The 15179-nt window shown below is 43.5% G+C and overlaps 1 protein-coding gene across 13 annotated transcripts in view; it reads right to left on the bottom strand.

Annotated features, from left to right (window-relative positions):
• Positions 1–15179, bottom strand: part of dock7 (dedicator of cytokinesis 7) — a 174644-nt gene that overhangs the window by 58530 nt on the left and 100935 nt on the right. For all 13 annotated transcript variants that reach the window (XM_078561325.1, XM_078561327.1, XM_078561328.1 and 10 more), the window contains one exon: positions 13644–13813. In XM_078561325.1, coding sequence (XP_078417451.1) covers positions 13644–13813 — 170 coding nt within the window. The remainder of the gene's footprint in view (positions 1–13643; positions 13814–15179) is intronic.

The following is a 15179-nucleotide window of genomic DNA, read 5'->3' as shown; positions in this document are numbered from 1 at the left end:
ACTGCAAAAACTGAGCATGGCTTTAAATAGCACTCAAAATTCTCAGCAACAACTTCTTTACTCATTCAGAAAGGTCGTTAGTTGAAGCACTAGCCATCAAAATGGCATGCAGTCTCTTTAGTAAGTGCTAATAGTCAGTTTAATTATCAATCAGTGCCTTAATGATCCTTGGAGCAGCTGTTTCTAGCATACACTTCAACTCTTTAATTTAGCCAAAGGTAGGCTAAGCTGACACTGCAGCTCAAGACCCCATCTTGACTATCTCAGAGGCTCTTTAACACCTAATATATATGAAGAAAATCGTCCCCATTAAGACTACAATGTAAAAGTGTATTTGACATAAAAAGAAAGTGGAGACAAATAGATAAACAGAAAAGGAATTCCAGTAGCAACCACAGAAAGAGAAAGCATTGTATTTTATTTTTGTTTATGGACATCACCTCAGGAAATACATATTATGCAACACATTTTCTGTTCCATGGTAAGTACCTCCTATAATTATAAAGAATGCATCTTCCAACTCACCACGAACATCAAATTGCTTCTGAAGTAAACTGTTTTTTCAATAAAATGTGATTACATTCATTACACCAGCACACCCAGTCTATTTAACTTATGATAAACCTTTAGACAAATTAGATGGCAGCAGCAGACACTGTGATGGGGAAAGTTGACTCTGTCAGGATGGATGAGCTCAGATGAAAAGTGGACTCTCTCATCCATATCCATCTTCTGATCTTAGTCTGGCTGCACAGTTTATTTCATAACCTGCTGTTTCTCCTTCAGTTAATTTACACTTCTATTCTAATAGGCATCCTTCAGGATCCTAATGTTTCCTGATTTTCCTAGAACACACCACAGGAGGATGGTTTTTTTATTATTCATTTACGGGATGTGGGCTTCGCTGGCTGTGCCAGCATTTATTGCCCATCCCTATTTGCCTTTGAGAAAGTGGTGGCGAGCTGCCTTCTTGAACCACAGCTGTCCATGTGGTGTAGGTACACCCACAGTGCTGTTAGGGAGGGAGTTCCAGGATTTCGACCCAGCGACAGTGAAGGAACAGCAACATTTTTCTAAGTCAGGATGGTGAGTGACTTGCAGGGGAACTTCCAGGTGGCGGTGTTCCTAACTTTCTGCTGCCCTTGTTCTTCTAGATGGTAGTGGTTGTGGGTTTAGAAGGTGCTGTCTAAGGAGCCTTGGTGAATTCCTGCAGTGCATCTTGTAGATGGTACACACTGCAGCTACTGTGTGTCAGTGGTGGAGGGAGCGAATGTTTGTGGATGTGGTGCCAATCAAGCAGGTTGCTTTGTCCTGGCTGGTGTCAAGCTTCTCGAGTGTTGTGGGAACTGCACTCATCCGGGAAAGTGGGGAGTATTCCATCACACTCCTGACTTGTGCCTTGTAGATAGTGGACAGGCTTTGGGGAGTCAGACGGTGAGTTACTCGTCACAGGATTACTAGCCTCTGACCTGCTCTTGTAGCCACAGTATTTATGTGGCTAATCCAGTTCGGTTTCAGGATGTTGATATTGGAGGATTCAGTGATGGTAGTGCCATTGAATGTCAAGGGATGATGGTTAGATTCTCCCTTGTTCAAGATGGTCATTGCCTGCACTTATGTGGAGCGAATGTTACTTGACGCTTGTCAGCCCAAGCCTGGATATTGTCCAGGTCTTGCTGCATTTGGACATGGACTGCTTCAGTATCTGGGGAGTCGCGAATGGTGCTAAACATTGTGCAATCATCAGCGAACAACCCCACTTCTGACTTTATGATGGAAGGTCATTGATGAAGCAGCTGAAGATGGTTGGGCTGAGGACACTACCCTGGGGAACTCCTGCATTGATGTCCTGGAACTGAGATGACTGACCTCTAACAACGACAACCATCTTCCCTTGTGCTAAATATGACACCAACCAGTTTCCCCGATTCCAAGTGACTCTAGGTTTGCTAGGGCTCTTTGATGCCAGACTCGGTCAAATCTGCCTTGATGTCAAGGGCAGTCACTCTCACCTCACCTGTATGTTGCAGGGAAAGAGGCTGGAGCAGCTTTCATGCATGTTCAAACTTAAAAAATAATTTTACAAAACTTATTCTGAAAACTCATTTTCCAATAATGCATCAAAAGAGAATCCTCATGTCCCTAATGGGGTTTACCTGTTCCTAAAAATTTTTGTTTGTTGTTGGTTTGGTAATTCATAATTAAAGCTTACATTTCAGAACCCACAAATTCCATCCCACCCCTACTCCCCTCCAAACTATTCAGCTGTAGCAATTGGGTGGAGAGGGTGGTGCAGTGGCAATGTCACTGGAATGGTAATCCACAGGCCCAAGTTAATGCCCTGGGGACACAGGTTCAAATCCCACCATGGCAGCAGTTGTAATTTAAAGTCAATTAATGAATTCAATTTTTAAATAAAAATCTAGAACTGAAAGCTAGTCTCAGTAATTGTGCCATGGAACTATCATCCATTGTCATACAAACCCATCTGGTTCACTAATGTCCTTTAGGGAAGGAAATCTGTCGTCCTTACCTGGGCTGGTCTACATGTGACTCCAGACCCACAGCAATGTGGTGGTTGACTCTTATCTGCCCTCTGAAATAGCCTAGCAAGCCATTCAGTTGCACCAATCCGCTATAGAAAAGTCAAAATGGAATACTATCTGGCGTTGACTAAGGCACTGGAAACGACAAAGGCACACACAACCTTGCACAGTCTTTTTACTAACATCTGGGAGCTTGTGCCAAAATTGGGAAGAGCTATCCCACAGACTAGTCAAGCAACATCCTGACAGAGTCATATCACAGTATCATTTCTTACAGACCATGTCCCGGACAGCACCATCACCATTCCTGGGTATGTCCTATCCCACCGGCAGGATAGGCACAGCAGGCGCGGTGGCACAGTGGTTTACAGTCAGGACAGAGTTGCTCTGTGAGTCCCCTCAACATTGACTCTGGACCCTGTTAAGCCTCATGGTATCAGGTCAAACATGGGCAAGGAAACCTCCTTCTGATTACACCTACTGCCATCAGCTGATGAATAAGTACTCTTCCTGTTGAATACCACTTTGAAGAAGCATTGAGATAGCAAGGGCACAGAATGCACTCTGCGTGGACAACTTCGATGTCCATCACTGACAGTGGCTTGATAACACCACTACTCAAGCTGGCTGAATCCTGAAGGATATCTCTGCCAGATTGGGCCTGCAGCAGGTGGTGAAGGAGCCAACAAGAGGGAAAAAAAACGACCAGACCTCGTCCTCACCAATCTACTTGCTGCAGATGCATCTGTCCATGACAGTATTGGTAGGAGTGACCACTGTACAGTGCTCGTGAAGATGAGTCCCATTTTCACACTGAGCATACCCTCCCTTATGTTGTCTGGCACCACATGCTACATGGGATGGATTCAGAACAGATCCAGCAGCTCAAAACGGGCATACATGAGGCGTTTTGGGCCATCCGCAGCAGAAGAAATGTATACAACCTCAATCTAAAACCTCATGGCCTAGCATATTCCCCACTCTACCATTACCATCAAGCCAAGGGATCAACCCTGGTTCAATGAAGAGTGCAGGACAGCAAGTCAGGAGCATACAAACATATGAACAAGGAGCAGGAGTAGGCCATTCAGCCCCTCGAGCCTGCTCCACTATTTAATAAGATCATGGCTGATCTGATAGTAACCTGAAATCTGCATCCCATCTACCCCCAATAACCTATCACCCCGTTGCTTACCAAGAATCTATCCACCTCTGCCTAAAAATGAGGTGTCAACCTGGTGAAGCTACAAAACACAACTACTTGCATACCAGACAGCGAAAGCAGCATGCGATAGGCAGAGCTAAGCGATCCCACAACCAACGGATTAGATCAAAGCTTTGCAGTCCTGTCACATCCAGTTATGAATAGTGGTGGATAATTAAACAGCTAGCAGGAGGAGGTGGCTCCACAAATATCCCCATCCTCAATAAAGGGGGAGCCTGGCACATTAGGGCAAAAGACGAGGCTGAAGTATATGTAACCATCTTCAACCAGAAGCGCTGAGATCCATTTCAACCTCCTCCTGAGATCCCAAGCACTACAGATGCCAGTCTTCACTCCATGTGATATCAAGAAACAGCTGAAGGCACTGGATACTGAAAAGGCTATGAGCCCTGATGACATCCCGGCAACAGTACTGAATTGTACTGGGGTTCCAGAACTAGCCAGGCCTCTGGTCAAACTGTTCCAGTACAGCTACAATATTGCCCAGGACAATTCCAATCCAGCCAATTACTGCCTCAAGAGTCCACTCTCAATCATCAGCAAAGTGATGGAAAGTGTCGTCGACAGTGCTATCGAGCAGCACTTACTCAGCAATAACCTGCTCACTGGCACTCAGTTTGGGTTCCGCCAGGGTCACGCAGCTCCTGACCTCGTTTCAATCTTGGTCCAAACATGGACAAAAGAGCTGAACTCAAGAGATAAGGTGAGAGTGACTGTCCTTGACATCAAGGCAGCATTTGACAAGAGAGTGGCATTAAGGAGCCCCTGCAAAATTGAAGTCAATGGGAATTAGGGGAAAAACTCTCTGCTGGCTGGAGTCATACCTACCACAAAGGAAAATGGTTGAGAATGTTGGAAGCCAATCATCCCTGTTCCAGGGCATCACTGCAGGAGTTCCTCAGGGTGGTGTCCTCGGTCCAACCATCTTCAGTTGCTTCATCAATGTCCTTTCTTCCATCATAAGGTCAGAAGTGGGGATGTTTGCTGTTGATTGCACAATATTCAGCACCATTTGCAGCTCCTTAGACATGAAGAAGTCCAGGTCCGTGTTCAGAAAGACCTGGACAACATTCAGGCTGGAGCTGATAAGTGACATATAACATTCATGCCACAAGTGTCAGGTAATGACCATCTCCAACAAGAGAGAATCTAACCATCTTCACTTGACATTCAATAGCATTACCATCACTGAATGCCCCATTATCAACATCCTGGGAGTTACCACCGGCCAAAAACTGAACTGGACTAACCATATAAATACTACGGCTACAACAGCAGGTCAGAGGCTGGGAATTCTGAGGAGAGAAATTAACTTCTTGACTCCCAAAGCCTTTTAACGATCTACAAGACGCAAGTCAGGAGTGTGATGGAATGCTCTCTACTTTCCTGGGTGAGTGCGGATCCAACAACTTACAAAAAAAGCTCAACACCATCCAGGACAAAGCAGTCCGCTTGATTGGCATCCCTTCCACCAACTTAAAACATTTACTCCCTCCACCACAGACGCACAGTGACAGCAGTGTGTACTATTTGCAAGATACACTGCAGCAACTCACCAAGGCTCCTTCGACAGCACCTTCCGAACCTATAACTTCTACCACCTGGAAGGACACAGGCAGCAGATGCATGGGACATCACCACCTGCAAGTTCCCCTCCAAGACACACACCACCCTGACTTGGAACTACATCACCGTTCTTTCACTGTCGCTGGATCAAAACCCTGGAATTCTCTTCCTAACAAGCACTGTGGGAGTACCCGCACCAGCTGGACCACAGCGGTTCAAGGAGGCAGCTCATCACCATCTTCTCAAGGGCAATTAGGGATGGGCAATAATGCTGGCCTTACCTGCGATGCCCACATCCCACGAAAGAATATAAGAAGTATAATAATTCTTGCCCCTTTCTCAGTTCCAGTTCCACAGATTCTGAAAAAGTCCAGTATTTCACCAAGTGCCCCTTGAGTGTGGATATTATCAGACTAATCAACTATGGAGTAAGCATTATAGCTCATTTTAATCTTATCAATACAAGTGCACATCCAACAGGAGCACTCTATATGGATCTGAAGTGGAAACCTAACAGCAATTTATTCCACCTTGACTCCACTCATCACTGAAATAGTGACCAATTTCCGCTAAAGATTAACATTTTCATGAAAAAGCGCCTTCTCTTTTACTCCTCAATACAAGAAAAAGGTGTAATGATTTAAACTGTTTCAGCAATTATCATTGTGTTCTGAACTTGTGAAGTAAGTTGGACAAAAATCATATAAAATATTTTTAAATCTCTTTTTGAAAATTAATTTGTTAATGTTTCATAGTGATAGTGTCCCTTTCAAAGCTTTTTTTCTGACCTCTAACTTGGTTTTCATTTAACTCCTACATCCCTTGATGTGGCCTGTGGAGCCACCGTTCAAAAGGCTGGTAAGATTGGCCTGTTAGTTCAAAAGGCAGGTAAGCGAATTTCAAGATTTTGCAAGGGGCTACTCCTCCAATCACCGGCTGTTCCTTTCCTGCAATCATTCACAATCACCACTTCCAGGACAAGATAGCACGTAACAGGCACCAGCAAGACCTTTGTTTTATTTATTCTTTCACGGGATGTGGTCATTGCTGGCTAGGCCAACACTTATTGCCCATCCCTAATTGCCTTGAGAAGGTGGTGCTGAGCCACCTTCTTGAACTGCTGAAGGCCATATGGTGTAGGTACACCCACAGAAGTGAGTTCCAGGAATTTTACTAGGGTAAGTAGTGAGCCCATCAGCAGCAAATGAGGGAGGGAAACAGTCTCTGATTGGAGAAGCAGCGAACACCAGCGGCTGTGAGTGTGCTGAGGGCTGCCGGGCAAAAGGGAAGTGAAGGCGCGACAAGGCTGGTGCTCGGGGAGCAAAGGTATGGCGGGACTGGAGGCCGGGGAGGGCAACATTTTTGGTGGGCCCTGGGAGAGGGCGAAGTTGTGGTGGGCCTCAGGCAGGGCCCGGGAGGGCAAAGTTGGAGCGGGCCTCGGGCAGGGTCAAGTCCCAGCGAGCCTCGGCGGGGGGGAGAAGTTGCGGCAGGCCCCAGGCAGGAGACGGTGCCGTGGTGAGTATGTGGGAGTGAGTGAGACAGGGTGAGTGAGTGTATGTGGGAATGAGAGAGTGAGTGTCTGGAAGTGAGAGTGTGTGTGGGTGTGAGGGGAGTCAGAGCATGTGTGTGTGTGTATGTGTCTGTGTGTGTGAGAGAGAGATTGTGTGTGTGGGGGAGGGGGAGTGAGAGTGTGTGTGTGAGAGAGAGATTGTGTGTGTGGCGGGGGGAATTGAGAGTGTGTGTGTGTGAGAGAGAGATTGTGTGTGTGGCGGGGGGAATTGAGAGTGTGTGTGTATGTGTGTGAGAGAGAGATTGTGTGTGTGGCGGGGGGAATTGAGAGTGTGTGTGTGTGAGAGAGAGATTGTGTGTGTGGCGGGGGGAATTGAGAGTGTGTGTGTGAGAGATTGTGTGTGTGGCGGGGGGGAAATGAGAGTGTGTGTGTGTGTGTGAGAGATTGTGTGTGTGGCGGGGGGGAGGTGAGTGTGTGTGTGTGTGAGAGAGAGATTGTGTGTGTGGGGGAGGGGGAGTGAGAGTGTGTGTGTGAGAGAGAGATTGTGTGTGTGGCGGGGGGAATTGAGAGTGTGTGTGTGTGTGTGTGTGAGAGAGAGATTGTGTGTGTGGCGGGGGGAATTGAGAGTGTGTGTGTGTGTGAGAGAGAGATTGTGTGTGTGGCGGGGGGAATTGAGAGTGTGTGTGTGTGTGTGAAAGAGAGATTGTGTGTGTGGCGGGGGGAATTGAGAGTGTGTGTGTGTGTGAGAGAGAGATTGTGTGTGTGGCGGGGGGAAAGTGAGAGTGTGTGTGTGTGTGAGAGATTGTGTGTGTGGCGGGGGGAATTGAGAGTGTGTGTGTGTGTGAGAGAGAGATTGTGTGTGTGGCGGGGGGAAAGTGAGAGTGTGTGTGTGTGAGAGATTGTGTGTGTGGCGGGGGGGAAATGAGTGTGTGTGTGTGTGTGTGAGAGATTGTGTGTGTGGCGGGGGGGAGGTAAGTGTGTGTGTGTGTGAGAGAGAGATTGTGTGTGGCGGGGGGGAAGTGAGAGTGTGTGTGTGTGAGAGAGAGATTGTGTGTGGCGGGGGGGAAGTGAGTGTGTGTGTGTGTGTGTGAGAGAGATTGTGTGTGTGGCGGGGGGGAGGTGAGTGTGTGTGTGTGTGTGAGAGAGGGATTGTGTGTGGCGGGGGGAAATGAGAGTGTGTGCGTATGCGTGTGTTTGTGTGAGAGAGAGAGCGATTGGGAGTCAGCCAGACACACACACACACACACACACACACACACACACACACACACTGACCCTTTCACACTCTGGTCATTTTTATTAATTACTCTTTTTTACCATAACAATTTATTGTTATGACAATGCTTTACTTTTGCTCAGCAATTGTTTCTTTTCTTAGTACCTCAACATTTATTTTGAAATTCAGTTTATTGTTGGGCCAAACCTTATCTTTCCAAAATTTGCTCATCAGCCCCTTGAGTGAGAAAAAATGAAAATGTGGCCCCCAACCCCCACCCACCACGGAATGAAAAGGTTGGAGCCTCCTTAAAACTACTGGCAATTTCAGGGAAACTTCTGTCCACCTGAGTTCACTTGCTTTATAAAGTAACAGCCTGTGCACTGAGCAACTTTCCCTCAAAGATAGGTGTGTCCACAGCTGCGCAGCAATCTGGCATGTACCACACATTGAAATAAATAGGTCACTCCCAACTTCCTCTGTATACTGGGAGAAATTTCTAGCATAATGTAAATCATTTTAAAATGTAAGTTGCCCATGGACAGAAAGGTAGTCCTTGGAAGAGTTTGCAGCCTGCCCAGCACAAAGAAAATTTCAAGGTAACATTGGCACTAAGTTGTTGAAATAAACATGAATAATTACAGTCATAAAGCTATAAAATACTCACTGTAATATTGAAGTGTAAGGAACATATCTTTTTATTTTTCTTTATTTCTGTGGGACTGTGGCTTTAAAAACTACCATGACTGCAGTTTAAGAGAGATGTTCACTAGAACAGGGGGAAGAAAATCTATGATGTTGCTATCACCTGGAACTGTGTGCCAGGTTGGACAGAATGGTGTTGGAACGGAGACCTGGTTTAAGAGGGAACTGCCTAGCGACGGTGTTTTGATTGGCTCCTGACCAAGTGGCCAGGCTTTGTGTGAGGATAGTGCAGTAGATCAGCTCCTAGCCTGAAAAGAGGAAAGACCTGAAGCTTCTCTCTCCTGTGTTTTGTAAAACTCCAGTAGTCCTGCCATAGTAGCTAGCTGGCTATTCCTCACATCGCTGTATCCTACTTTCTTTGAGAAACCCTAGTCAGGAGGAAAAAAATCACCAGTAGAAACATTAAAAGCAAGTTTCAACCAGAGAACCACAGGCTGGGAAACCACCTCGTGTCAGCCACAACAACCTGCAAGAAATTTGGAAGAAAGCAATCAAAGTCAACCCATCTAATCCTGAATACCGGATTGGTGCTATTGAACTGTTTTATCTCACCCTTAAAATCCATGTTTTGTGTGTCTTGTGTGTGTGTGTTTGTGCATAGGGGTTTAAGAAGGGGGAGAGTTTAAGTTATAGAGTTAAAAGTTAGCAGTTCATATTTCTTTCTTTTGCCACTGGTTACAGACAATTTATTTAATGAACAGTTATTTACTTGTTAAGTTTACAAACCTGGTGCTCGTATTCTTTTAACCTAAATTAAACAGTTAGGTAGAATTGGGGCAATTTGATGGTCTGATTAAACTTCTAACATTTGTCATGGCTCGGGGAGCAGTGGGGCTTGATACTATAGCGCACTATCTCCAGTGAGTTGTGACAGAAGCAACAGAAATACAATTTTAATTAGAAATGTAAACATGCCAACAATTCAGTTTTGCTTGCCTGTTTAATCTCAATTTCTCCTTTTTTAATGGTTTCCCATTTTAAATCTTTTACTTACCTTTTGTCTTAACAAAAAAGTTTGCCAGGACCTGATTTTTAAGATCGGTTTTTAGCCACCTGAAAACCCTGAAGATTAAGCATGCACAAGGGTCAATTAAGTGTAGAAGGGGCTTTGTCTTATGAGTAAACCAAGCCACTTTTGTTAGTTTAAAAAAAGGAGCTGTAGACCTCACTCATGATTCAGTCTCTGTCCTTCTGTAGCAATGCTCTAATTTTCCAATGCTCTCCAAAATCCTTCAACCTGATGTCACCTCCCAGACCTGTGCCAAGCTCTACAGACTGTTTCCAAACTTGGCTTCCTATTCAACCGTGAGCTGAGTTTCTGACCCAATATCCTCTCCATCACAAAAACTGCTTACTTCTACATCTGTAACATATTTCAACTCTGCCCCTGCCATAGCTTATCTGTTGTTTACATCTTCATCCATGCCTTTGTCAACTCCAGACTCGACTATTCCCACACTTGCCTGGCTGGCCTCCCATCCTCCAAAAATTTCAGGTCATCAAAATCTCTATGACCTGTTTTTAATCCTGCACCAAATCTTACTTGATTATTACCCTTCTCTTCGCTGGCCTACATCAGCAGCTGCCCAACATTTCAAATTTTACATTTGAACTGGCTGATCTGATTTTAACCTCAACTCCACATTCCTGCCCACCCCCGATAGACTTTCTCCCCTTGCTTATCAAGAATTTATCTACCTCTGCCTTAAAAATATTCAAAGACTCTGCCTCCACCGTCTTTTAAGGAAGAGAGTTCCAAAGACTCACCACCCTCTGAGAAAAAAATTTCCCCTCATTTCTGTCTTAAATGAGCGACACCTTATTTTTAAAGTGACCCCTAGTTCTAGATTCTCCCACAAGAGGAAACATTCTCACCACATCCATCCTGTCAAGTCCCCTTAGGATCTTATATGTTTCAATCAAGTCGCCCTCTTACTCTTCTAAATTCCAGCAGATACAAGCCTAGCCTGTCCAGCCTTTCCTCATAAGACAACCTGCCCATTCCTGGTATTAGTTTAGTAATCCTTCTCTGAACTGCTTCCAATGCATTTACACCCTTCTTTAAAGAAGGAGACCAATACTGTATACAGTATTCCCAGGTGTGGTCTCACCAATGCCCTGTATAACTGAAGCATAACCTCTCTACTTTTGCATTCAATTCCCCTTGCAATAAACGATAACATTCTATTTGCTTTCCTAATTACTTGCTGTACCTGCATACTAACCTTTTTTCGATTCATGAACTAGGACACCTAGATCCCTCTGCATCTCAGAGGTTTGCAATCTCTCACCATTTAGATAATATGCTTCTTTTTCATTCTTCCTGCCAAATGGACAACTTCACATTTTCCTACGTTGTACTCCACTTGTCAGATCTTTGCCCAATTACCTAACCTATCTATATCCTTTTGTAGCTTCCTTATGTCCTCTTCACAACTTACTTTTCGACCTATCCTTGTGTTATCAGCAAATTTAGCAAAAAATTGTAAAGAGTTGAGGCCCCAGCACTGATCCCTGTGGCACACCACTCATTACAACTTGCCATCTAGAAAATGACCCATTTATGCCTACTCTGTTGCCTGTTAGCTAGCCAATCTTTCATCCACGCCAATATGTTACCCCCTACACTATGAGCTTTTATTTTCCACAATAACCTTTGATGTGGCATCTTATCAAATGCCTTTTGAAAATCTAAGTGCAGTACATTGACTAGTTCCCCTTTAAGCACAGGGCATTACTTCTTCACAGAACTCCAACAAATTAGTTAAGCATGATTTCCCTCTCACAAAACCATGTTGACTCAGCCTGATTACCTTGATTTTATCTAAATGCCCTGTTATAATGTCTTTAATAATAGTTTCTAACATTTTCCCTATGACATATCAAACTAACTGCCCTATAGTTTCCTGCTTACTGTCTTCCTCCCTTTTTGAATAAAGGAGTTACATTAGCTATTTTCCAATCTAATGGAACCTTCCCCGAATCTAATGAATTTTGGAAAATTTAAACCAATGCATCAACTATCTCACTAGCCACTTCTTTTAAGACACCAGGATGAAATCCATCAGGACCCAAGGACTTGTCAACCCGCAGTTCCAACAATTTGCTAAGTACTACTTCCCTGGTGATTGTAATTTTCCTGAGTTCCTCCCTCCCTTCCAGTTCCTGATTCACAGCTATTTCTGGGATGCTACTTGGATCCTCTAGTGAAGCCTGATACAAAATACTGGTTCAATTCACCTGCCATCTCCTTATTTTCCATTATTCATTCCCCAGACCCACTTTCTATTGGGCTAACGCTCACTTTGTTAACTCTTTATATTTTTAGCTACCTTTCTCTCGTACTCTAATTTTTCCCTTCTTATTAATCTTTTAGTCATTTTTTGTTGTTTATATTTTGTCCAATTTATATTTTTATATTTTGTCCAATCTTCTAACCTACCGCCCATCTTTGCGCAATTATATGCTTTTTCTTTAAGTTTTGATACTATCTTTAACTTTTTTAGTTAACCATGGATGGTGGATCCTCCCTTTGGAATTTTTCTTTCTCATTGGAATGTATCTATTCTGTGTATTCTGAAATATCCCCTTAAATGTTTGCCACTGCATCTCTATTGACTTAAATTGCCAGTTCACTTTCACTAGCTCTGCTTTCATGCCCTCATAATTGCCTTTATTTAAGTTTAACATATTTGTCTTAGATGCACTCTTCTTGCCCTCATACTGAATCTAAAATTCAATCATATTATGATCACTGCTACCTAGGGGCGCTTTCTCTATGAGGTCATTAATTAATCCTATCTCATTGGTCAATACCAGATCGAGTATAGCCTGCTCTCTGGTTGGTGCCAGAACATGCTGTTCCAAGAAACTATCCTGAAAACATTCTATGAATTCCTCATCTTGACTACCTTTGTCCGCCTGATTTTTCTAGTCTATATGTAGACTAAAATGCTGCATGATAATCACTGTACCTTTCTGACAAGCTCCCATTATTTCTTCTTCAATACCCCATCCTACCATGTGGTTACTATTAGGTGGCCTATGCACCACTTCCACAAGTAACTTCTTGCCTTTATCATTCCTCATCTCTATCCAAACCACTTCTATATCCTGGTTCCTGAACTTAGGTCATCCCTCTCTATTGTGTTAATATAATCTTTAATTAACAGAGCCACCCTTCCATCTTTTCCTAGCTTCCTGTCCTTCCTAAATGTCACATACCCTTCAATATCAGGTCCCAATCTATGTCATCTTGCAGCCATGTCCCTGTAATGGCTATTAGATCGTACTTATTCATCTCAACTTGCACTATCAGTTTATCTATTTTGTTTCGAATGCTATGTGCATTCAGACACAGAGCCATAAGTTTTTAAATTCTCATCGTGATTAACTCACTTCACTGCCTTGCTTTCCCTATTTCTCTTCTTCCAAATTTACAACTGGGCCCATCTCCCACAATGTCTATTCCTCTGCTTCCTTCCTCTTGTTCAGCCCTCCTGCCACCATTGGCAATTGTGCCTTCAGCATCCATATTCTTGAATTCCCTCCCTATAACTATCCACCTCTACCCTTTAATTTTGTGCTTCAAGATCCTTCTTAAAATTTATTTCTATGACTAAGCTTTTGATCACCCCTCTTATTATTTCCTTTGACAATCCATCAATTTTTTTCCCAATATCGATGAGAATCACCAATGTGCTTCTATTTTAAATGCACTATATAAGTGAAACTTGCTATTGGTCATACTTTGAGTGGCCACTCTCATGGGTAACAATGGAATTCTAATTAGCCACTTTCTATATTCTTACCTATCTCACTACCCTTTACAATTTCTCTACAGTTTTGAAGAGAGCCAACAAAAGGCTAAATTACCTGTGAAATCATACAGTTGTGGCACGGCTTCCATAATGATACCAATCATTGGTAAATATAACATGGCCACACGAGCTTTCACATCTAGATCAGCATATCGAGGATCTGAGTCATGACTTGACAGCAAGTTATGAACAACGTTGACAACCTTCTTATGCAGTCCAAACAAGCTGTAAAAGGATAAATCATTCTGAAAGATCATTAAAAACAACAGCATGATGCTAATATTTATCAGCTTAAATTCTGAGTGACTATTCCTATTTTGGTAAAGAAGCCTGCCATCTCCAGGATACTCAATAGAGACAGAGATTCATTGCCAGGACCCAAGTTACAGAGGCATTTCAGCTCACTTTTTTTTTGAAACAATACTTATCTGTTTCTTCCCTTCATTCTCTTAAAGCTCATCTCATTGACCAAGGTTTTGACCACGATTCTTATTATTTCTTTTGGCAACCCATCCATTTTTTCCTATATTAATGTGAATCACCTTGGATGTGTTTCTATTTTAAATACACCAGGGTGTGGATATTGTCTTGGGAAGGCTTCTGAGGCCATCAGTTTGAAGGGACTGAATTACCAGCCAAAGCTAATGCTGAGTTGTCTGAGTTTAACATGTATCCATAGCTCGGTCAGTGACAGAGCTCAGTGGAATCAGGTTTCAGTTCTGAAAATACTCCATGTGGTGAGTTCATAATTTCAGTGAATCTGATAAACGAAGAGAGGGAAAGGATCCAGCATCTTAGAAATCCTAATAAAGGAAGGCCTGATGTGGGTTAGTGACCAAACTCCCATGTATTGGGTAAAAGAAAACAGGAGCAGGAGTAGGTCACTCAGCCCCTCTAACCTTCTCCACCACTCGACAAGATCATGGTTGATCTTCTACTTCAGCTACACCTTCCCACACTATTCTCATATTCCTTAAGTCCCCAGTGCCCAAAAATCTGTTGACCTCTAACTTGAATATACTCAATGACTGGAGACCCACAGCTCTGCAGGGTAGAGAATTCCAAAGGTACACAACCCTTTAAGTGAAGAAAGTTTTCATCTCAGAAGTTGTAGACTCCCCAGCCAGAGGAAATATCCTCCCAGCATCTACCCTGTCATGCCTCTTAGAATTTTATATGTTTCAATGAGAGCGCCTCTCATTCTTCTAATTTCTCCTGCTTTCTGTCCAAAATCTCTTACATTTAACTTAATATCCACATCTCTTCACCTAGACCTTTCATTTGCAAACTACTTTTTCCCATTCTTTCACAATTTTAACCACCTCTATTAACTTACCCCTGTATAGCACTCTGTTTTAAAAATGTTTTACATCTCTCTCTATTTTTTATACCAGACAACATTCCTAGGGAATACAGGTTGAGTCTACTCAATCTTTCCTCATGGGACAATCCCTTCTTCCCAGGAATCGATCTAGTGAACCTTTGTTGCACTCCCTCTAAGGCAAGCATTTCCTTCCTTAGGTAAGGCCAAAACTGTACCAGGTACTCAAGGTGTGGTTTCACCAAGGCTCCATACAACTGCAGTGAGGTA

The sequence above is a fragment of the Cetorhinus maximus genome, chromosome 17, assembly GCF_964194155.1.
Source record: "Cetorhinus maximus chromosome 17, sCetMax3.hap1.1, whole genome shotgun sequence".
Lineage (NCBI taxonomy): Eukaryota > Metazoa > Chordata > Chondrichthyes > Lamniformes > Cetorhinidae > Cetorhinus > Cetorhinus maximus.
This window is presented reverse-complemented; position numbering and strand designations above follow the sequence as displayed.